We start from the raw sequence: 22,606 nt of genomic DNA on the forward strand, positions 1-22,606 counted from the left end.
AGAGGGAAAAATAAAATGGTGGTGGTCATGCCCGCACCTTCATAAGATTCCTCATAATCTCAAACAGGTGGCCAATCGGCATGGTGTCCCCTTAGTGCTCTCTACCGCCCGCCCCCCCCCCCCCCCCCCACACCCCCCCCCCTTCAAAAAAAAAAGTAGGCATTTTTTTTTTAAGGTCTGAATTAAAGCAGAAAATGTTGCAAAACACACTTGCTTAAAGAAACATGTATCTTTCATTGTTCATTTGAGGTTATATACAACACCTACCTTTCCTGAGGTAGACCTTACTTCGGTCAAACTGAACGGTGTTTGAATGATCGGCTTAATGAGCATAATCTCTGTCTAGAGTCTACGGTGAGGATCACCTACCATTGCATTGCGCAACCTTCTCGTGCGTAGCTTACGCAAATGAAACTACCGTATTATGTCGATAAAGGGACAAACCCACAAGGTAAGTGTTTGAAACGTTTAGCATCTCCGGTTTGGGAGACCGCTGTGTCAGCCAGCCCTCTGCGTGCCAAACTGGCAAGTAAATGGCTTCTTTCGAAGAGCACCGAATGTGTTCGAAGTCGTTGCGGCGCCCCTCGTCCCGGTGATTTTGAATCCCGGGCCATCCGGGTGAATGCGTTTCCTGTCCTTGCCGCGCCTTTTGTGGCGGTGTTCTTTTCCTCGAACCTGCTGCACGTTCCTGCTTCTTCCTTTGTTTCAACAGAAATTTGAGTTGTGAGCTAGCGCTTGTCTCTCCTCCGTGTTGCGTTCCTGTCCCGGTCCTCGTGTTTCTGTGCGCCAGTTTTTCATCGTGATCATTTACTTCATCGTTCTTATCTATTAACGTCTTGAGCATGCAACGTATTCGAGGCTGTTTTAGCAATGACACCTCCCGTTTGTTTTTGGTGTGAAATGAGCGCCGGTGATGCATAGCTATAGTCAGTGCCAGCTTAATTACACGCAAGGCGTGGCTGATTACGTTCTCAATATTTTGTTCGTGACTCGTTCTGCGGCCTTTTCATCAGCAGGTGCTCGCAGTGGCTGCACGGTCATAATAGGATTTCTGGAACTCACCACTCCCTCCTTTTCTTAAGCAGGGACTATAGAGCTGTGATTGTATATGAGACACGTTGAGTGCAAGACGCTCTTTTTCTTTTTCCCCACACAGCCGGGGAAGGCAGCAGCGTGCTCCGGGAGGCCCAGATTCCCATCTGGGAGGAGGCCGAGTGCCGGAAGGCGTACGAGAGACACCTGCCCATCGAGAAGACTCAGCTGTGCGCGGGAGACGCCAACGGCAAGAAGGACTCCTGCCAAGTACGCCCGGCGTCGCCAGTCGCCCTTCTCTCCAGCTCATAAGCCCCTGCATTGAAGGCACCAAATAGGCACCGCTTCAGAGTATAACGGCACTTCAATCGGCTTGTCGCCTCAAATCGTTGCCGCAGTTATTTCTATCTTATCCGAAACCGCACTGAGCACTTATCCGTTCATGAGAAATATTAAATTAGACCGAGGCAAAGTAAAACGATATTGTATGTGCTTTCTAACTTCGCATCTATTGCTCAGAACATCCCATTTTCGAATCACAACTATCGCCATAGACCCGTTGAATGTGTTGAAAAGCGTGCAGCGGCGTCTGCTCCGCCGAAAAGAATACCGGGAACTATCTGCACAAAGCCGGTTGTAGTAGACGTCGGAGTCGACGGAGGAATCGGTGGCCATTGGGAAACAGCAGGCCAGCAACTGACCTGCTATCCCTTTTTTTTTTATTTCTTCCTATCGTCAGTTTCACGTGGTAGATGCTACAGGGGCCCAGGAGGAGCTTGAACGGCATTGCACGCACCATTTTCAGACTTTTTACAAAAGTTTTATTAAGCCCACCCCGCAATAGGCAACTAAATGACTTCTGCTTGGAAGCCATTGGGGAAGTGTCGGCTTTCTAAGCGTAGCTTGCTTCGTAGCTCCAGCCCTAAGAATGTCCCGAACCCGAGTGTACTCTGCCGCGTAGTACTCGCAATCCCTTCGCCCTCCGAGCTCACTCCGGAAGCCTGAATGATGTGATCGCTTACTGCGGTGAGGTAAAGAATCCCAAGGAGATTTCTTTTAATTGTGAGGAAACTGGGGTCAAGATACATTTCAGAAAAACATAGTTGGCCTTCCCCTAAAAATTTAACTTAAATAATACCCCCTTCCCCTATTCAAATATTTATATATAATGAATTCATGTTTTCTGCACTAGTAGGGTGAAGACAGTGTAGAATTCTGAAAAGAAAGCAAATGTTTGAGCGGTACGTTTGTTACTGAAATACGTCAAACAAATAAACACACTAGGAGAGGTATGTATGTTACAAGAATGCATCAAACGAATAGATCGCTAAATTTAGCGAGGTATATGCCATTAACATTTCACTAAAAACAACGACACTGGGAGGAGAATGGACGAACAAACACAAAGTCCGTCACTTCTCGTCCCAGTCTGGGGGTTCTTAGAGCGCAACAGCTCTTAGGCCTCATTCACACAGCCGGCGTCTCGCCCCGTCCCGGCGAAAGCGCCGTCGGCGCCGTGACGAAATCGGGGCTCTGCGGGGACGTTGGAGTGTGCGAACCAGCGGCGACGGAGCTGCCGGCGCTGCAACGACGTAGAGGGGCTTAGAGCGATAAACCGGGGTTCCGGTCTGCACTCGAAAGTGACCCCCATAAGGCGGCTGCCATTGTACGCAAATTTGACCACTCGTCACATGACCAAACCAAATGCGTGACGTCGCAGGAAAGATGGCAGCGCCCATGCAGCGGCTAGCCCCAGCTGGGCCGGAGCTTGTCGGATGCTTTGTTGGTTGTCGTTCGTCTCGGCGAGTTGATTTTAGACGCGGAAGCCGTCTTATGAGGTTGTATGAGGCCGGTCGAAAGCGGCTTCAGAGTTCAGCGTGGTGTCCGACGTAGGTATAACTTGAAAATACGGAGGAACGGTGAGCATTTCGCTAATGACCTACGAGGATATTGCCACGAAGGAGACAATCGGCCCTACGTTGCTCGGACCTCGGATTGATTCGGACACCACTAGGATAAAATTTAAGGCGACGTTTTCGTGCTCTCGTTGACAATCGGAACCTTCGAGATCTGCAGTAAAGCGTGTGCAATATATTTGGATACACAGTTTAGCGACGGAAATTGCGTGAGTCGTGCTTGGCAGCGTGCAATCGTGGTGCCACTTCGTTCAAATGCCCGAAGGCTCACTTTGGTTGTGCGGTGCTCCGCAGAGCTGCCTTGCCGCTTGTAGTTCCCGTGCCGTGCTAAATGATACTGTGCCGCTTCCCAATTGTTCCGGCGTAGACGTGCACTTTCACGGAGCACAGGTGTCCGGCGCGCCGAAGAGCTGCCTTCAAGCTGGTAGTTCCTGTGCCGTGCTTTAGGTGATGCTGTGCTGCCTACTTAATTGTTTTGGTGTAGACGTGCACCTTCACGGAGCCCAGGTGTTGCAGTTGGTATTGATTCCGCTGGTCTGGTGCACGTTTCGTCGAAACAAAAGTTTCATCAACACTCGTTATGCGAATTGCAAGCTGTATGGACATTTCATCGGGCGTGTTACCTACCCAGTCCACCCATTCACGCCGCTTTGCGACGGCAGTCTGCAGCGGCTCATTACCAGAAAAGTGGTCTCACATCGATTTCAGTTCAGCTTATCCACGGCAGTTGCCAGACCCCGAAGGAGAGGATTTATTCGGACAGAATGCCACTAAAGCAGTGCAGCTTCTTTAGTGGTCTGGATAGACTCTTTTCTGTCTGTTTTATTATATTGTCACGGATGGTTGCTCCAGTCCTATTTTCTATCAATAGTTACTATTCTGGAAAGTTCCATAGGCCATGCTCAGCTGTCATTGTATGTTCTGGTGGAGGTGCTGGGCACTTTACCCATAGCCCTTCACTCTGTGTGTACACTGGCGGCCCCTCAGCCGAGTTGCCCGATAACAAGACACGGGTGGCACATTATCCCGAGTCTTAAACCCCCGGCGAGCCGTGAATCAAGTAATATCCCGAGCCCGGCAGAGAAACCGCAAGACCGAGCGAGTACCACAAAACAAAACTCGGAAATACACCACGAAGAACTTGAAATCTGAGCCAGTCGCTGCTACCAGCAAAAACCACCGAAATTAGGTCTTTTGCCAGAAAAACCCGAAGCTGACTAACCCAACAATGACAAACCCGTAGCAGCAAACCACGTCCGCTCCCGCCATCGTTTGCGTGCCCGTTGCACCTCGCACTCCGATGCCCTTTCATGCAAGGTGCATAAGACATCGAGGGCTGGATTGAACAATATGACCGTGTCGCCCGCCACAGCAGGTAGATGGACAATCAGCTCCTGCAGAACCTATACCTCTCGGGGAAGAAACTGCAAGGCACTGGTTTGAGAACCACGAATCCTCCTCAACGTCGTGGGAAGTTTGCAAGATCGAGCTGAAATGCATGTTCATCTGCCGGCATTGACGAGAGAAAGCCGAATTCCCGATTCTGTCCAGGACACGGCCCCAACGAAAGCGTCACCACGCTCGTGGAGGATGTTTTGCTCCTGATCAAGCACCCACGCCAACCCTGATGCTACAGAAGACAAGAGGCTAAGAATCCCATGTTCCTCATGTGAAAGACAACACCTTCAGCAGCCTTGTCCGCAACCCCACGACAAGAGTCGAAGGGTTCATATCAATGAAGCTTCCAACATTGAATGTACACTGCAAGCACAAGCATGTCACTATCAACAACTCCCCAGCGTTGCGACACTCGAGTCGTCCAGCTGCAACTTCGACGCCAGCCCCCCAGGCGTCCATGACAGGAAACGGAACAAATGGTCCCGGAACAAATGGTCCCGGAGTAAATGGCCCCGGAATAAAAGGTCCCGGAACAAATGGTCCCGGAACTAATGGTCCCAAGAACAAACTTGGGTTCCGCTTTTTCGAATATGTCCGATAAAATTCAATATCACTCACCGGTAAAACATTTTACGGTTTTTAATTTATGCGAAAAGCTCGAAATTTCGATGCTGCCGGTTGCACGAACTCGTCCGGTTTTTATATATTTCTCGGAAGCTCAAATATATTTCGCGCTGATTTTCTTTTTATTTTTTATTTAATCTTTTGCCCTACAAGCGTCATAAAATAATATATATTCCAGCCCATAAAAAAAAAAGTTAGGTAACCTCTCTACGACTATAATCGAATGGGGTTCGCTTATATATATATACATACTGCTCAAAAACACTGCTATATAAAAATGATGCTCAAAAACAACTGTGAGGCATGTAACAGGGGATTCAGCAGCATAGTCGGGCATAGCCATCTGTATGGAAGGCGATCGACGCTCTACGGGCGGAAACTTTATCTGTCTCCCTAAAAACTGCTCAGGAGTTTTTATGGAAAAGAAAACAAAAACTGCGCTGGTCCAGATGCAGCGCCGACTGCAGACTCTACGCCCAGTAGGAGCAGGGAGCAAAGACGATGGAGGAATTCCTTCGAGGTGTCAGTCGCACTGCTCGGTTTTGAAAACCAGGTGTAAGAGGTTAAGGCACGTCCATATATGTGCTATCAATAAATTGTATAATTTCTGAACATCTTGTCGTGAAATATAGTTTAACCTAGCTAGTGCAGTTGCTGATCTGGATAAAAAGACATGGAGAAACATCAAATGTGCATGGAAACCTAATGCACCTATAAAGGCAACGAGCTCCGCTCGTTCTGTGTGCTATCATCACGCGTCACGGCGAGATGGAAGTAATTTGAGATTCATGGCTTCAACAGAATAAGGGTACTTATTTTTTGTTTCAAAATAGCCTATTGATACTATAAATATCCTAAAGCACCTTATATGAATATAGTAATAACTCCTATAATATCGTATAATGTCACTAAATTAAGAGTTAAGAGATAACTGTTGGACAGTATTCATTTCGAAAAGATTGTGACGATTTTGAAGAAAATTAAGTTCAATACCCGACCACTTTCTTCGAAGTAACCGGCCTCAAAATATAGGCGAGATCCTTTATTCCACCAGGAAATCACTGATTACATAACGAATGAAGTATATTGCATGGTGTATCTTAGTTTTTAAACGATATTCTTACGGGACCATTTTTTCCAACCTTGGACTTGGGACCATTAGTTCCGGGACCATTTGTTCCGGGACCATTTATTCCGGGACCATTAGTTCTGGGACCATTAGTTCCGGGACCATTTGTTCCTACACCCGTCCATGACATCATTCACAACGGTGTCCGGGAGGAGATAAGGAAGCTAGTTCCTGCCATCAGTTGCCCGGCTTTTATTTTGATCGCAAAGATTGTTTCAGAAAGAGTTAGACAGGTATTTCAACTGGAAACTTCTTCGAGCGAAGCGGCATCTGACAAAACGAGGGCGACTTATGCCACAAAGTCACAACGACCACCACCGGCTACATGTTACTATTCAATGCCAATTCAACGAGACACCCCAACGCCAAAGCATTCCCGACATCGAGAAGAACCAGTGTAGGTCCGCACTGAACAAAGTACACCGAGGAAAACGGAGGTACTGCGAATGGCCGACCGAAAACCATTCTGCTACCACTGCATGAGGCCGACCATGTCTACTGGAGGTGCCCGTACTAATGAATTGGCCTGCAAGGGTTCGTGCCGAACGACCCTCGACCACGTCTCGACGAGCGTCCGGGGAAGATTGAGGATTATCTTCTGCGGTCTTTGTCCCTGGTACCGACATTGCCCCGAAGCTCGTGGTCTACTTCATCTGGACGGGAGGTAAGCACGACAAAGCAGGTGAGCGGCAATGCAAGGAGGGTTGATCTGGTGTCGGTTGTCGCCCAAGGACAATACCTAATAATTTGCTGGCACTAATTATCTATGTCCACGCCACGAAGCACACAATTTCCAACTTTGAGAAAGAATGCCGCTCAGTGACCTTAATAAATAGAATGGTTGGTTGCTCTCAAAAGTTGACTGCAAGCATCACGAGACTTCACTTTGCCACACAAGACTTGCACAAGTTGCAGTGGTCATGGGATGCAGAATAAATCTCCATTGCGAAATTGAAGTGAAATGGCTTGAATAGCAAACATTGTTGCCAGCTATCAAGTCAACGGTATAGCAAATGGCACAGCCACGTGACCAATACATGCCCGAGCTTGCTGCATTGATGCAGAAAACTACCAGGAAAATTTTGCGGATTAGAAGCCAGCCCTGCAGCTTCAGTGCATCAGATGTCAGTGGGCGCACATGACATATGATTACAAGACGCCATCAGTCGGTCAAAGTTGCTACTCGACCAAACTGAACACCGACGTGACAGGAGCGTCATCCCACAACAAGGTCCACAGGTATTACGAGTGAACGCATGACAGGAGACTGTCGCAGAAAGAACTCGTTCTGGAACCATTAACTAAGAATCAATAATAATGTAATCCAGTGGAAATAAACATATTTGATACACTAACCAGATAAACCTATTTCCGCTTGCCTTTACGCCTTGAGAGTTTATACACAAAGAATTGTGCTCACCACACGCGCAGGTCCTTTTGAGGACACTTGCATCTCTGACCCTTCAATATGAATTAAGGGGACATACCAGACTGGCACACTTGTTGCATTGGGCTGCACTCATTCCACTTCTCCTGAACACACTTCTGAGCATATGCTTTAATCCTATGTGTTGATGCATTGTTGTATAGCAGGACACTTCCTATACGTATGACACAATAGACCCTTTGCAGAACCTCACCTTGCAACACAACTGTTACCATTTTTTTCGGCATAAAGCACACAAATGGGCCCCAGTTCACGTCGAATGCAAATGCAGCATTCGAGTCCACTAGGCGCTGAGCCGAGTTCACAGTGATGGCGGACATAACATTCTTGTCGAACAAATGGCCAAAGTATGAAAGCCTGGGGTAATTAGAGTAGTAGCTACTGTAATTCGTTTCATCCCGATTTGGCAAAGGCTACACTCTCGGTGAGCCAATACGCACGTTGGAGAGAGTCACATGGCAACATGTCATTCAGAGTGTTTGTCTGCACAAATTTGTCACACACCTTTGCTCTGTCTCTCTGATTGGTTCGAGCGGGCTGTGGCGGTTGCCCTTTTCCAGGTTACAATGATACAAAGTATAGGCAACCCACACTTTTCAAAAAAGGCTATTGAGGAGACCGAAAGGAATGGTCAACGTTTTTCAACAAGACTGCTCTTCAGACAAGGGATGAACACAAATATGAATCATCTTATCCAGGTAATTACAACAAGTAAATAATTGACCGACTAATACAATGTACTCTTGATAAAAAAAAAGTATTGCTGCAATAAATCCTACGAAAGAGAAAAAGGTGTAGTTCATCTATGCATACACCAAAACAGTTGTTCTTATTGCAAGTCGAATAGCTTTGAAGCAGGTGCCTACAACGATTTATTCATCTCCACACTCAGTAAAACGCCATCCTCGTAGCCGAAAATAAGTGTGCACTTCGCACTCACCAAAAAAAGAAGAAAAGCTATCGAATGTAGAGTCGTCGATTAGTACAAAGGGTTAAAGATCGCAGGAGCTTCCTCGCTAAAAGTTGCTATGGTTATTCGGTGACGCAGGCCTGAAACAACTTCTCCTAGACCCTAACGCGACGTATACCTGTCGCGTCGATTCTCAGACATTTTAACGTTCAAACAAAGCTAAGAGAATGCGAAAATTTTATGCTAAAACCACTCAAAGTTCTATCGATCCTTGAACAGATCCCGAATCCGAGCACCGGTACGGCGATACTGTTAATATCCAGATGATCCAGAGCGATCTTGCGCAAAAAGGGTATGAAGTCTCATTCCTTCATACTTTCACATTATACCTTTGTCAGCAAGCACGAAAAAGCCCGAAATTGTCGGAAAGCCGCTGCACATCACGGGTGCCGCGCACCGAACAAGCTCCCGTCCACCAGCTCTGGGCGCTGCCATCTTACCTGCGACGTCACGGCTCTTGTGAGGTCACGTGACGAGTGGTCACATTTGCGTAAAACATGGCGGCAACCGGGGGGGTGCCACTTCCGAACTTCCGGTTTATCACTCTAAACCCCTCTACCTCGTTGCGGCGCTGGCCACGTGAATAGATGGATGCTGGCGGCTTCGTCCCCTTATATTGGGCAGTAGCTTGCACCACCTAGCTTAGAAACCTTTCTGCACTTTTCAAATTCCGCGTCGAACTTTTGTATCCCGTAAGATTGTATAACCGGTATAACCTATTAATTTCGTGCGCAATTTCACACTTCCCTCCATCTCTACTACCAATCTTCTAATCTCGTGTTTGTGGCTGCTTTGTGGCGGCGCCGACCACCAAATGTAGCAGATGATCGTCGTCGATGGGCGCAGCCACAACTGCTTTGTTTCTTAGAGCTTGCGTTTGGGTCACCGATAACGATCTTGCATGTTTCAAAACATTTTTTTTTGTCTCCACGTTTTGATACAGCACGTTTCACATCAGTCACTCCCTACACCACATTTCATCCCCGATGATCGACGACCGTATTTTCTTTCTTCGGCTGATTTTCCTTAAAATCGGATTTACGTCTATCGCAAAACAAAACAAAAAAAAAAAAAAACGATGTGGTCTCACCATTTCGAGCAGCTGCTCAGCGGTAAATCCAAATCTGTATGCCCGTTGTTCAAGAGCCGTAAATACCACACAATACGCCCGTCGCCTCACTGGCCTTGCTCCTTCTCGAAAAGAGCTTTGTTAGTCATCGTTAGGGCTACAGCCACTGAATGAGCTGTTAGGCGTTAGGGCACTGCACGGTCAATTCCTCCTCCCGCTGCAGTGCCCATGGTCCCCCAACTTTAGAGAATCCGCCAGATTCAGCGAAATTTTCCTAATTTGTGATTGGCCGTCCCTCGATAGGGCGTGGTGCCGGCTTTCCCGGTCTCCTGTCGGCGCCGGAGATGTAGAACATTGACGTCCGGCTGATTTCGGCTCCGGCGCCGCGATTTCGGTCGGAAACCGGTCCCAAAATTCTCTCCCCTCTCCCCTGGCGGAAAGGACGGCGGCGCTATCGCCGGGAGGGGGGGGAAAGGCGGTGCGAATGAGGCCTCAGGCGCCCGTTTCCGGCTTGAGCGGCGTCGTTTCCCATAATGACGGCACACGTGACGTCACGTGTGAGGTCACGAAAGTCACGAGTGACGTCACTCGTGACGTCAACGCGCGTTGGACTATGGGCAAATGAGCCCACTAATTTTAGCGGAAAGATTTTTCCGCTAAACTTAGCTTAACAATTTCCCCGCTAAATTTAGCGGCAAAAAATCCTCGCTAAGTTTAGCGGAAAAAATCTCCTGCTAAATTTAGCTCAAAAAGTCCCTCGAATTTATGCCGAAAAAATTACTTGCGGGAAAAAGTTTGCGCTAAATTGGCGGAAAACAAATCTCCCGCTATAAATAGTGGAACAAATTAACCGGAAAATTTAACGGCAAAAGTTCCACGCTTAATTGAACGGAAAGTTTCCCCGCTATATTTAGCGAAACAAAATGACCCTGCTAAATTTAGCTGACAATTTCCCCTCTAGATATTGCGGAAAACTTTCCCCGCTAAATTTAGTGGGAAATTTTCCTCGCTAAATTTAGCGGGAGAATTTCCCCGCTACATTTAGCGGAAAAAAGATTCCCAGTAAATTTAGCGGAAATAATTCCCCGCTCAATTTAGCGGAGAAATTTCTAAGGTAAATTTAGCGGAATAGTTTTCCTGATAAATTTAGTGGAAAAATTTTCTCGCTAAATTTAGTTGGAAAAATACCCTGCTTAATTTAGCGACGAGGTTTCCCCGCTAGACTCAGCGGAAAATATGTCCGCTAAATTTAGCGGGAAGAAATCCTCGCTAAATTTAGCGGAAAAAAGTCTCTGCTAAATTTAGCGAAAAAATGTCCCCGCCAATTGTAGTAAAAAAATTCCCCACTAACTCTAGCGGGAAACTATCCCTGCTAAATTCAGCGGAAATATTTTCCACTAAATTTAGTGGAAAATATTCCGCGCTAAACTTAGCTGGAAAACTCTCCTGCTAAATTCAGTGGAAAAGTGTTTCCCTTAAGTTCAGCGGAAATAAGTCCCCAGTAAATTTAACGGCCAAAATGCCCGCTAAATTTAGCGGGAAAAAATCTCCGCTAAAATTAGCGGATAAATTTCTCCGCTAAGTATAGCGAATAAATTTCTCCGCTAAATATAGCGGAAAATTTTCCATACTAAATTTAGAGGAAAAATTTCCAGCTGACTTTAGCGGAAAAAATTCCCCGCTGAATTTAGCGGAAAAGCTTCCTCGCTAAATTTAACGAAAAATTTGTCCGCTACTGTTGCGGAAACAATTCCGCGCTCAATTTAGCGGGGAATTTTTCCCTCAGAATTTAGCAGGAAATTTAGCGAAAAATTCCCGCTAAATGGAAGGGGAAGAAGGAGAGCTAGATGGTAGGGTACGGATGAGGAGGAGGGGCGTACCCTCCTCTCCATACCTTCACCTCCTCCTCCTCAAGAGTTGCGCCCTGGCGTTGCGGGGGATTCTTAACGCCTTTAATTTTTAGTCAAATGTTTAACCACCACTAGCTCGTTTGCGCCCTAACCTTTTGTTCAGCATATGACATTTTACTTAGTTCGCATAGATTTGTATGTAGAAGCGTCTTGGTGGATGGAATCGGCTGAAAAGATATAAAAAGGAAGTTTTTATTCACAAATATGACCCACCTCGCTCAGCTCTAACTTGTCGGACAAACATTAGAAGGCAAAACTAACAAATATTCACGCATGTGCACACAGGGTCCGAACAAAAGCGCATGCTGAGTATTTGCTTGATTTACATTTAGGTCGCGTAACAAAAACCACTTGAGAACAACAATTTTACGTAAAAGGTCGAGCTTCAAAATGTTGCAATTATTTAAATTATTCTACTAAATTTGAATAGAAATAAGAACACGCTGGCTAACTAACCCAGATCCTACAGCATACAAATAGAAAATCGCAATAAGTTGTTAAAATTCTCTCTAAGAAAACGTTCAACTCGGGGATTAAACTGTTAAAACGTTCTAGTGCTTTTTTACTACAAAACGGCTGGCGTATGGCTTCTGGTACTTTTTATGTTCTAATTCCTCGGTTTAGAAATCTCTGTACTTTTAATTTTGTTGCTGAGTAACAGTGTTAGAATCACTTATAACACTTTCAATTCTACAAAAAGTTATTAATAACAAACCGCATGAGTCCTTTATCTGTTTGTTAAAATGTTAGAAGGCGGCGTAGTTTTGTTAACGATTAAAAACCATTATTATTTTGTTGTGTGGTAAGGAATACCAGAACTTACGCTTTTTAAACTTTGATTGGCAACTTTGATACTTTCGACCTAGATTACGGATAAAAAAAAAAAAAAAAGGGCGGGGGATGGCTAAAAAAAAAACGCTTTCCGTGTAAGGCTCGACAAGTGATTCGGGGCTGAGCAAGCGCCTCAACACGCACCTCGTAACGCTGGGACGCAGTGTTATTCCGCAGCACAAAGGCCGTTTCATTTCATCGCTGTCGTCATAGCAACGAGTGCCGAAGGTCCTTTTCGGATGGCACGTGTATCACTAAAAAACGTGTTAACTACCCCCCCCCCCCCCTCTCTCTCTCTCCGCCGGTGTTCACGCCGCTTCATGGCGGCAGTCTGCGGCTGCTAATTGCAGAACTATTAAACTTTGCCTAGCAACGACATTCAGAAATTCTGCGTTCGTTGCCACGCCGATGGCGATGAAAGCAGGCGGCCTTTACGCTGCGATAGGAGGTGCGTGCTGAGGCCCATCCCGCATGCTTTTGAATGGGCGGAACGCGAACAAAAAGAGTTCGAAACAAGGACTTAACGCAGAAGGTTGGTTTTCTTCAGCGCCCCACAATTTAACACGCCTTACACGAAAAGCATGCTTTAAACCGGAGTATGAAGATAGTGTTTTTTTACAACAACATGGGTCTAAAATTTCATTGTGCAACTTGATTTACGTTTTTTTAGAAGAATATCACTATCTGCACTAATAAATTCAAGATACACTGGCAAATTATTTGCAATAGTAGAATAACCCCATTATTATTTATGCGGCACTGAAATCGCCGGCTCAATCGTTGCACAACTGCAGTCTTTATGTAGGTTAAACGTCCTTGTGTAGATAAGCGTCATGCTGAATATGCTGTATTTCTTGTAATCTTGTGCGCTCCCGAAGTTTCTAAAACGCAAGAGCCCCCAATTTTCCAAGTAATTATTTCTGGTTACGGCCGCTGATGGAGTCCTATGCACGCCTGCAAGCCGTGGTCGCATTAATTAGTTTCTCCACTAATTCTTAGGGGGACACACTAAACCTTCTTATGGAGTGCCGGACATCCTATTATACGTATGTAAATAAAAGATATCGTACGGAAATATTGAAACTTTATTCGAGGTATGTACAGTAGGTTCAAAGCTGTTCGAATTCTCGGAGATATAATGGTTAGGGACTTCAGTATAGCGGTCGAAGATTCAACACATTACAGTTGTAGTTTTTCAGGCTCTGTACAGAAAATACATGTCGGATCGAGTAACTGAAATATTATATTTTTAGGCTCCATCACGTATTACAGATTCTATTTATTCGATAATTTAGATCACTCCGGTTTACAAAAGAGATTTATACAACATATTTACAGTCTAGACATATGGAGGGCTCTTGAAGGTTGATGTTGCATCGATCAACGGTTCCAACTGGCTCTGCTCGCGCCGGTAGCCTCTCTTCATCTTCTTCTTAGCACATGCTCCTTGGTCTTCTTTTCCTGTGAGATGTGTAGTCGGGCGCGTATCCACATTTAGCGAGAAATGTCCTCAATATTTAATATCCTCCCCGCCGAATGAGCATTGCTCATTCGTTATGAGCTTCCAGTTGATGTAACAGTTGAATGGGACGTCTAATCGTTGTTCCTCCTGACAAACGGACCACGCAGGATCGGACGTGGCCGTCTCGTCCCGGGAACACTTGCACGACGCGGCCAGTTTTCCAGGTTTGTCGCGGATGGAAGTCGTCATGCAGTAGCACCAAGTCATTCACCCGTAAATTACTCGAGGCTGCCGGTGTGCTGTGATGAAATGACCTTAAAGTACAGAGATATTCCTGGCGCCAGCGCTTCCATAGGGTGGTCGATAGCGTCTCACGGTACTTCCAGCGGCGAGTTAGATCGTTGGCTGATGACAACATTGGCTCTCCTCCACGAGTTGGCAAGGAAGTCAGTCGTTTACCGACAAGGAAATGTGCGGGTGTCAATGGTTCTGGTTCGTTCGGGTCAGAGGAGATGGAGGTCAAAGGTCGAGAATTAATCACAGCCTCTATCTCCGTCAATATGGTGCTCAGCTCTTCATAAGTTACGTAACTGCACCCCAGAACCTTTTTCAGAGGGGTCTTAACTGATCGAACCATTCGCTCCAAAACCCGCCCCACCAAGCCGCTCGTGGAGCGATGAATTTCCAGTTGATGCCTTGACTGGACAGGTAGTTGAGTGACTCCTGTTCTCTCATTGTTTTCCATATCTTTCTGAATTCAGCAGACGCTCGGTGGAAAGTCTGTGCATTATCAGAGTAGATCGTGTGGCATAGTCCGCGACGGGCCACAAAGCGACGAAATGCCAAAAGGAAACTAGCTGTAGACAAGTCGCTCACCACCTCCAGATGTATTGCTCTAGTGACTGCGCAGGTCAGTAGCAGAATGTATGATTTCTTTATCTTGCCTTCGTCCTTGGTGAGGACAGGTCCGGCGAAGTCGAGTCCCGTGACTGCAAAAGGTTCCGCCTCCAACACTCGGTCTCGTGGAAGCGGCGCGACTGGTTCAGTCGCACTCTTGCTGCTCATCCTTCTGCAGACACGACAACGGCTCAAGGCCTTCTTAACTACTTGTCGAGCTCGGATGATCCAGAACGTCTCACGCAGCTGAGTTAGAGTGTCCATGCACCCTGCATGTAGCAGCCGTCGATGTGTGCTAAAAATCAGTAGTTCCACAAAGTGGTGCGTCGAAGGCAAAACGACAGGATGTGCCGTCTCATAACCGAGGTCTGAATGTTGTAGGCGTCCTCTCAGTCGTAGCAGCCCTCTGTCATCTATAAATACAATCAAAGTGCGCAGGTCTGACGAGCCACTGCACTGTTCGCCTCGTTCTAGTTGGTTTAGTTCATCCTCAAAGGCTTCCCTTTGAACTTGAAGGAGCAGCCTAAGACGTGCCTCCCTTATCTCTTCAGGTTTGAGTGGACCCTGGAAATTCTGTTTCGTGTGTCTACAATTATTGACAAAACGTAGCACCCAAGCAGTGACCCGTTGTAGGCGATTCAATTCTCCAAACTTTCCGATGTTTACCACAGGCGTACAGGAGCTCGTAACAGTGTGGCTCACAGTTGGTTCTGAAGTTCTTCTTTCGTCATTGGCTGCGGTATCTTGGCTACCAATGGGCATAGTAGGCCAACATGTGGGTGACTCTGCCAGCCACTTTGGTCCTTTCCACCATAGGTCACACTTCTGTAGACAGTCCGGAGGGACGCCCCTGGTTAGTAAATCCGCCGGGTTCTCAGCTCCAGGGCAGTGTCTCCAGTTATTGGGATCTGTCCTTTGTTGAATCACCATAACTCGGTTTGCCACGAATGGTTTCCATTGAGTAGCCAGGCCCTTTACCCAGTGTAGAGCAATCATTGAGTCTGTCCACAGCGTCACTTCTGAGAGATCCGACTTAAAAACTCCCTTAAAGTAGGCACATAGTCGAGCGCCCAGCAACGCTCCCATCAGTTCCAGTCTCGGTAGAGTCAAGGTCTTTACTGGCGCAACGCGCGTCTTGGCCATAACGAGGGTCACTGTCGTCTGGTTATCACAGTCACTACGCAAATACGCGACTGTCCCATAGGCCTGGGGGCTAGCGTCCGTGAAGACATGCAGCTCAGTTCGACCGCATAGCGACGAGGGATCGAAATGTCCTCGAGATGATGCAGAGCTTTTATCCAGTTGCTCCATCTCAGACTTACGCTTGCAGGTAGCGGAGTGTCCCAGTCGAGCCCAAGTGCCCAAAGTTCTTGAAATAACATCTTGGCTGTTATCGTCACTGGGCTGAGGAGGCCGAGGGGGTCGAAAATTCTCGCTGATGCTTGCAGTACAAAGCGTTTTGTGTCACGGTTGATTGTCAGAAGCTCCAACGTGCTTTCTAAAGAGTATTTAAGCTCGTCCCTCTCTCTATTCCACTTAAGTCCCAAAACACGCGTCACACCTGACCTCGGTGTGGGAGTATCACAGGAGAGGCTTCCAACCCCATCTTCGTCAAATCGTTGTTGCAATGACTCGCTGTTGGAACTCCACTTCCTGAGCTTCATTCCTGCTGCGCTCAATATTTGCTGGGCTTCCTTGTAGAAGTTTGTTGCTTCTTCAAGCGTTTCAGTGCCAGCAATCAAGTCGTCCACGTAAAGGCATTCGTCCAGTACTTTTGAAGTCTCAGACAAGTCGTCTGAGACGTTGGCCAGGTGGTGCTTGATAGTCGCTGCCAGCATGAAAGGGCTGCTCGTTGCACCAAATGGGACGCCCGTCATGCGCCATGCTTCAATCTCCGAACTTGTGAAGTCTTCTGTAGGGGAACGTGCGTACCACAAAAAGCGAAGGGCATCACGATCCTCCTGCTTGATCAGAATCTGTAAGAAGGCCTTCTCAATATCTGTGGTGAAGGCAATCGCAGGACGTCGGAAGTTGATGATCAGCTGTAACATGTCCGGATTGAGGCTTGGGCCCGTAGACAATGCATCGTAGAGGGACAGACAGCCCGGTGCCTTTGCAGACGTATCAAACACGATGCGTATCAGTCGTAGAACTGTCAGGTCTAAAAACAGCACGATGAGGCAAGTAGTAAACTCGTTTCCAATTGGTATCCACCTCGCCTGCTGGCACTTTTTCAGCAAAACCTTCTTTCAGGTAGCTACGGATCGCTGAGTCGTACTGCGTCAGTCTTTCGGTGTTGCCTTTTAAACGCCGAACCAACTTGTCTAGACGCTGTAGCGCAACGGCTTCGTTGTTCTCTAGGGGTCGATTTAGGGGCTTCCATGGGAGGTTTGCCTCATAACGGCCCATGACCAGAGCTAGGGAGGAAGTGAAATCTTCTCTTACTTGTTCTTCCTCTTTTCAGCGCGGAGAGTCGTTCACGGAGATTCCGAGGCTCTCCAACTCCCAGAAGGCTCGAAGTTCGTTTGAGAGGCTCAGGGTCGGTTTTGCGACGCCGGTGTTCAAGACGGCCACAGTAGTGCAGGACAGCACAGAAGAAACCTGAGGAACTGGGCCCTGCAGTCTCCAGCCAAAGTCCGTCTTCAGCGCGACCAAGGATCCGTGTATCTTGCGGACTTCCCCGCTCACCATATTCCAATAGTGATCTGCCCCCACTAGGATTTGAATGCTCCGCTTGGAATTAAGGAAGGGTGAAAGGGTTACATCGGCTAATTCTAGCTCTCCCACGCCAGCAAGGTCAACCACGTTGTCGGGAAGCACCAACTGGTCAAAACAGATGTTTTCTATTTCAAGGGCTTCCAAGCAGTGTTCTTTGCGGCTGTATTGGCTTCGCAACCAAAGTCGCACTAGCCGACGTTTTCTCGTAGTTCCACCGGCTGTTCTGCCAAACGAATAGATGGTCACCTCCTCCTCGCCGATCACTTCCAACCTCAGCTCTCGTGAGAGCTGCTCGGTGAGGAACGAATGTTGGCTGCTTCCGTCGAACAGACAGCGAGCAAGACGCTTCCGGTCTCGTCCGTCTACCCATACTTGAGCCGTTTGTAGCATTACGGCGTTCTTGTTGATGGCATTCAAAGACGCCAGGGAGTGGAGCTCGGTAGTGCCGGTCGCTCCTTGATAAGACGGAGGTGACGTACCACAAAGTGGAGTGATATGGCGTCGGCCACATTTGTCGCAGCGAAGGAACCGATTTCGACATTCTTTTGAGGTGTGTCCTCGCTTCGCGCATCTGTAACACCTCCCTTCGCTCCTTAGCCGTCTCTTCTCTTCTTCGATCGGAATCGCAGAGTTACATTGCGGCGCTTCATGTAATTCGGAGGAACAAAGAGGGCACCCGTCGTTTGAGGGTTTGGCACCAACTGCGAGGAAAGCAGCAGACCCCTTTCCTCGGAGGTTGTCGCTTGATCGATCTCTGTCGCTGTGTATTTTCAGAGGTTGCGGTTGGTCCCGTGTACTGCCGTCGTGTACCTTCTCTCTGCTATCCAGCTCTACACGCATCGATCGCAGGACAGCCTCAAGATTTGAGCTTTCCGGTGTTTCATTACTAGTACTCTGACTCTTGTAGAAGTCCACGGCCCAGTCAGCGGGCAGGACGCAGAACAACGCAGCACACAGCATTGCCCCGTAGCTGTCAGAGTCGATGCCCAGAGTCCTCAGCGAAGCGATGTTGCAATGAACGTGATCATGTAAACGACGGAGGGCTCCGACGTCACTCAGCGCCTTCACTTTTGGCAGGTTCAGCAGCTGCGTGAGGTGTTCTTGAACAAGGACGTCTTTCTTGCCAAATCTTTCTTTTAGAAGCTCCACGGCATAACCGTAGCTGCTCTCCGTTGCTTGAATGCCGCTTACCGCCGCCGCCGCCTTGCCCGTCAGCACCGTCCGCAGGTATAGAAACTTCTCCACGCCGGAGAGCTCGATGTTGTCGTGGATCGCCTGTCGGAACTGCTCCCAGAAGGGAAGCCAATTCAACTTCTCTCCATCAAACCGTTGGAGTTCGAGCTTTGGAAGTTTAAGCTGTCTAGCTCGCCTCTGGGTTTGAGTGGTCGATCGTTCTGTGGTCTCGGTGACCCTGCTCTCGATAGATGACGATGTCCTTGTCTCTAGGCGTCGAAGACGTGTCCGCATTCGGGTGATCACACTTTGTGTCTCCCTGACGGCCCTGTATTCTTCGGCGAGGTTCTCGCTCTTTACGTGGACCTCGATGAGCGCATCTTGCTCCTTGAGTTCCCTTGCCAGGACATCCAGCTCGTCCGTTATTTCTGCGAGGCGTTCTTCGTGATGACGCCTGAAATCCTCAATTGACACCGCCGCTTGGATCTCCTCGCTTAGATGTTCAATTTCGGCTCGCGTCACCAACCTTTTCGTCTGGAGCCGCTCCATGTTCGCTTTTCGCTGATCTCGTATTGTCGCTGGAGTCCCGGATTTCGGCACCAAAATATTCGATAATTTAGATCACTCCGGTTTACAAAAGAGATTTATACAACATATTTACAGTCTAGACATATGGAGGGCTCTTGAAGGTTGATGTTGCATCGATCAACGGTTCCAACTGGCTCTGCTCGCGCCGGTAGCCTCTCTTCATCTTCTTCTTAGCACATGCTCCTTGGTCTTCTTTTCCTGTGAGATGTGTAGTCGGGCGCGTATCCACATTTAGCGAGAAATGTCCTCAATATTTAAAACTATTAGTGCTTTCTAGAGATATTCCGGCAAATATAAAGAAAGGGTCAGCAGTTCCTGAACTCATAGTTATTTTCAATTTACTGCAGCCTTCGCGGGTCCATGAGAAGAAAAAAAATTTCTATGGCGTGCTTCTAATCAATATTTTTTGACAAAATGCGCCGCAAGACAGGTACAGGAGGTGGAAGGCAATAGGAAGTGCTAATTTCAACGAATTACTTTTTCCGTGTCTTGCGGCGCATTTTGTCAAAGGAGATCATGTACCAACTGGCCCATCTGACAGTATTTATTCAAATCAATAGTTTTAGCATTTTGCTGAGAAGAGAAGAGAGGAACAAGGTGTGGTTTTCCCAGTCATGAAATGTACCGGCCTCTTCCAGCGGTTTGAACGGAACCAGCGAAGCCTTCCAGTGGCTTTGTGAGGGTGTGTGTTTGGGGGAGGCAGGCGCGCCTTACCTTACAGTCCCTGTTACTACCGTCGTGGTCTTCACAAAAATCTGCGTCGATTTTTTTATATATACTTTGTTTTATCGTACCTTGGCAAAGATCGAACGCTGCGGCCCCTCTGGACCAATGATAGCAAAGGAGGTGAAGCAAGGGACACCCCACACCATAGGTACGGTACGAGAGCAGAACCCAAGCAGTTGCAATGGAGAAGAGGAGAAGGAGGAATGCTTATTACCCCATTAGTGAAGATTGTTGGGCGAGTTGGTACTGGATATTCAAAATCAGGTAGTGCTCCAGATGATGACAAACTAGGAGACTGGCCAACACATAGCGCCGCTACCCGAACCCTTTTTAGTGGGTTCGCCCACTAAAAAAGTGAGATTAGTGAGACTAGCCTATTACTCAAACATTGTACAGAAAGCTCCCTTCCCGTTTCTTCCGCCCGTGGCTTTGACAGCAATGCGCACAGCTAAGAAGAAAAAGTATAGTCCCGTGCCTCCCTCCCACGCGCTGATTGGCCCACTAGGACCGTAGCCTTCTCCGTTTGCTACGTTCCGGTGAAACGGAGTATATTACTTGGTGCATGAAGCTCAGGTAGCTTCACCGATACGTTACATTATTAAGGCACGCATTCTGGACCAGTAAAGGCAGTACATCGAAGAATCTTTGCTACACGGACGTTTTCACATTTCTGCTTCTGCCTATTCCCACATTCAGGGCGACTCCGGAGGTCCGTTGGTGCTTCCTTTCGAGGGCCGCTACTACGTGCTCGGCGTGGTGTCGTCCGGGAAGGACTGCGCCACTCCGGGCTTTCCGGGCATCTACACCAGGGTGACCAGCTACCTGGACTGGCTCAAGGGCATCATCAACTGAAAAGGCCCTTCCACTCAGTGTCCCATTATCGGCTCACTCTGCGTCGTTTGGACATAATGACAGCAAGTGTGAGACCAGCTGGCCCAGTGCACCGAGGGAACTTGGAATAAAAGCGTCCTGCGGAGAACACAAATATTACAAGTCTAAACGACATTGCGGATGGAGCCGGTGTCCCCCCGCGAACTTGTCTTTGCTGTACTCGGTGTCAGACATGTAGTTTTCGTTTTCCTTTATTCGGATAAACCTGGGGTTGGGTTACCTTGCTTCGGTAATCCTGTCTTTTGTCGTCTCCCTCTCCCTCTGAGCGAGCAGTCGGGCCAGAGTAATTTCCACAGCGCCACTTAGCATTCGGGGAAACTAGGAAGCGTAATGATCACTCAAAATGCAGTGTGCTGTCTTTCCGCTTCACACGTATAACAAATCCCACCCTCAGAACAGCTGGGCCGTAGATGGCGCCCCATGATTGCCATCGTCATGTGCGCCGTTCTCTCCGTCGCCTGTTTGGCTCAGTGTACGCCGACAATTCTCGCTGATAATGGCTAAAATACGCCCATCGGTGAAGTTCAAATTGTGGTCTTGCCTTACGTAAATTACTCGTCAATTTCAAATTGTGTAGCCAATTAGTGATTCTGGAGATATTTCGCGGGCACAACATTTCATGAAAAGGAATAATTTAAAACTTTGATCGTCCTTACAATATTTTTACCAGGTCGCAAAAATTAGGGTTTATCGTTTTGGCCTTAATATGCACCGTGTAAAATAAGCCCGTAAACTATTTTTATTTTATGGTCACCCACTTGGGAATCATGCGCCAATCAGGCGTACCATTGATTGAATCAAGTATGAAATAATGAATAGGTCGAATGGCAATAGACTGAATTTGTCCCAGCTGGTAAGTGACAATATTCCAACTGTCGCGAATTGGAAAAAATAAAGAATAGGAATAACCTCAAAACAAGTTTTGATACTAGCCTCGCATAACGAGCGAAGAGGTGGGGAAATCGTTGGAGAGATATACCGGGCGTTTCAGCGAAGATTGACAAAACTTGATAAAAAGTACGGTTCGAGCTAAAATGTAACCTTGCTGGAACATTCCCAGCCTCGTCGGACGTCTGGGAACGCAGAAAAATTACTAATTAGCTATCTAATTAACACTAATGTACTCATTATCTGGATAATTTCTTGTTTTATGTCCGATGTTGCAATTGCTATTTTGAAGAAAACAACCGGAAAAGGCATAATCAATTTACAGAATTGAAAGAAAAAAAATTGTAACCGCCTTGGAGATATTCATCAACCAATGCTGGTTTCTCTCCACAAGGATTTCGAAATTCGACGCGAACTGTCACGCCTTTGGAATCCATGTGAAGAAAGGCCAACATTTGTCAAAATTGGTCGATGTTCGTTATTTTGGTCATTATCCATGTGGCCATCTACATAAGTACGGGTCTATGCTGGAACCTTCGATCTCTGTGGCACGACAGACGAAGTTGATAAAGTGTGTGCTGCCGAGGTCGACAACGGCTTGCTCGTGGAAGCTCTATCTCTTGCCTACGGCACTCACCAAATATTGCGTGCAAAACAAAGAAGAACTTCATACCAGTCATGCAGGAAAATTTACCATTGGCCCCGAGGGACCTACACTCGCTGTTCTGCTGTTGCATCTCGGGGAAGCGCGCTCAAGATTGATGCTGAAGAAATAAAAAACGCCGAGCAGTCTTCGACAGAGCTGACAGCAAGTGGGATGACATCGAGACTATCACGCGCTTCGTCAATTACCACAACATATATATATATATATACATATATATCTTTCTGAGATTGTTAGCACGGTATATCGCGAGATCGAAATACCTCAAAAGAT

General features: G+C 47.4%; 1 protein-coding gene across 1 annotated transcript; it reads left to right on the forward strand.

Moving 5' to 3' along the window:
* The first annotated feature begins 870 nt into the window (after positions 1-870).
* Positions 871-20,861, forward strand: LOC121838371 (proclotting enzyme-like). The gene is made up of 3 exons (XM_042294570.1): positions 871-910; positions 1,157-1,302; positions 20,587-20,861. Exons 1-3 carry the CDS (start codon positions 871-873, stop codon positions 20,740-20,742), a joined length of 342 nt encoding a protein of 113 aa, XP_042150504.1. The 3' UTR covers positions 20,743-20,861.
* Positions 20,862-22,606: the final 1,745 nt, after the last annotated feature.

The sequence above is a fragment of the Ixodes scapularis genome, unplaced genomic scaffold (genome assembly GCF_016920785.2).
Source record: "Ixodes scapularis isolate PalLabHiFi unplaced genomic scaffold, ASM1692078v2 PGA_scaffold0__279_contigs__length_252992795, whole genome shotgun sequence".
Taxonomy (NCBI): Eukaryota; Metazoa; Arthropoda; class Arachnida; order Ixodida; family Ixodidae; genus Ixodes; species Ixodes scapularis.

Excerpts from the sequence above, each read along its gene's own strand:
- LOC121838371 (XM_042294570.1), top strand. The coding sequence starts at position 871 with ATGACACCTCCCGTTTGTTTTTGGTGTGAAATGAGCGCCG. Across the intron at positions 911-1,156 it reads TTGGTGTGAAATGAGCGCCG|CCGGGGAAGGCAGCAGCGTG; the intron begins GTGATGCATAGC and ends TTCCCCACACAG. Across the intron at positions 1,303-20,586 it reads GCAAGAAGGACTCCTGCCAA|GGCGACTCCGGAGGTCCGTT; the intron begins GTACGCCCGGCG and ends TCCCACATTCAG.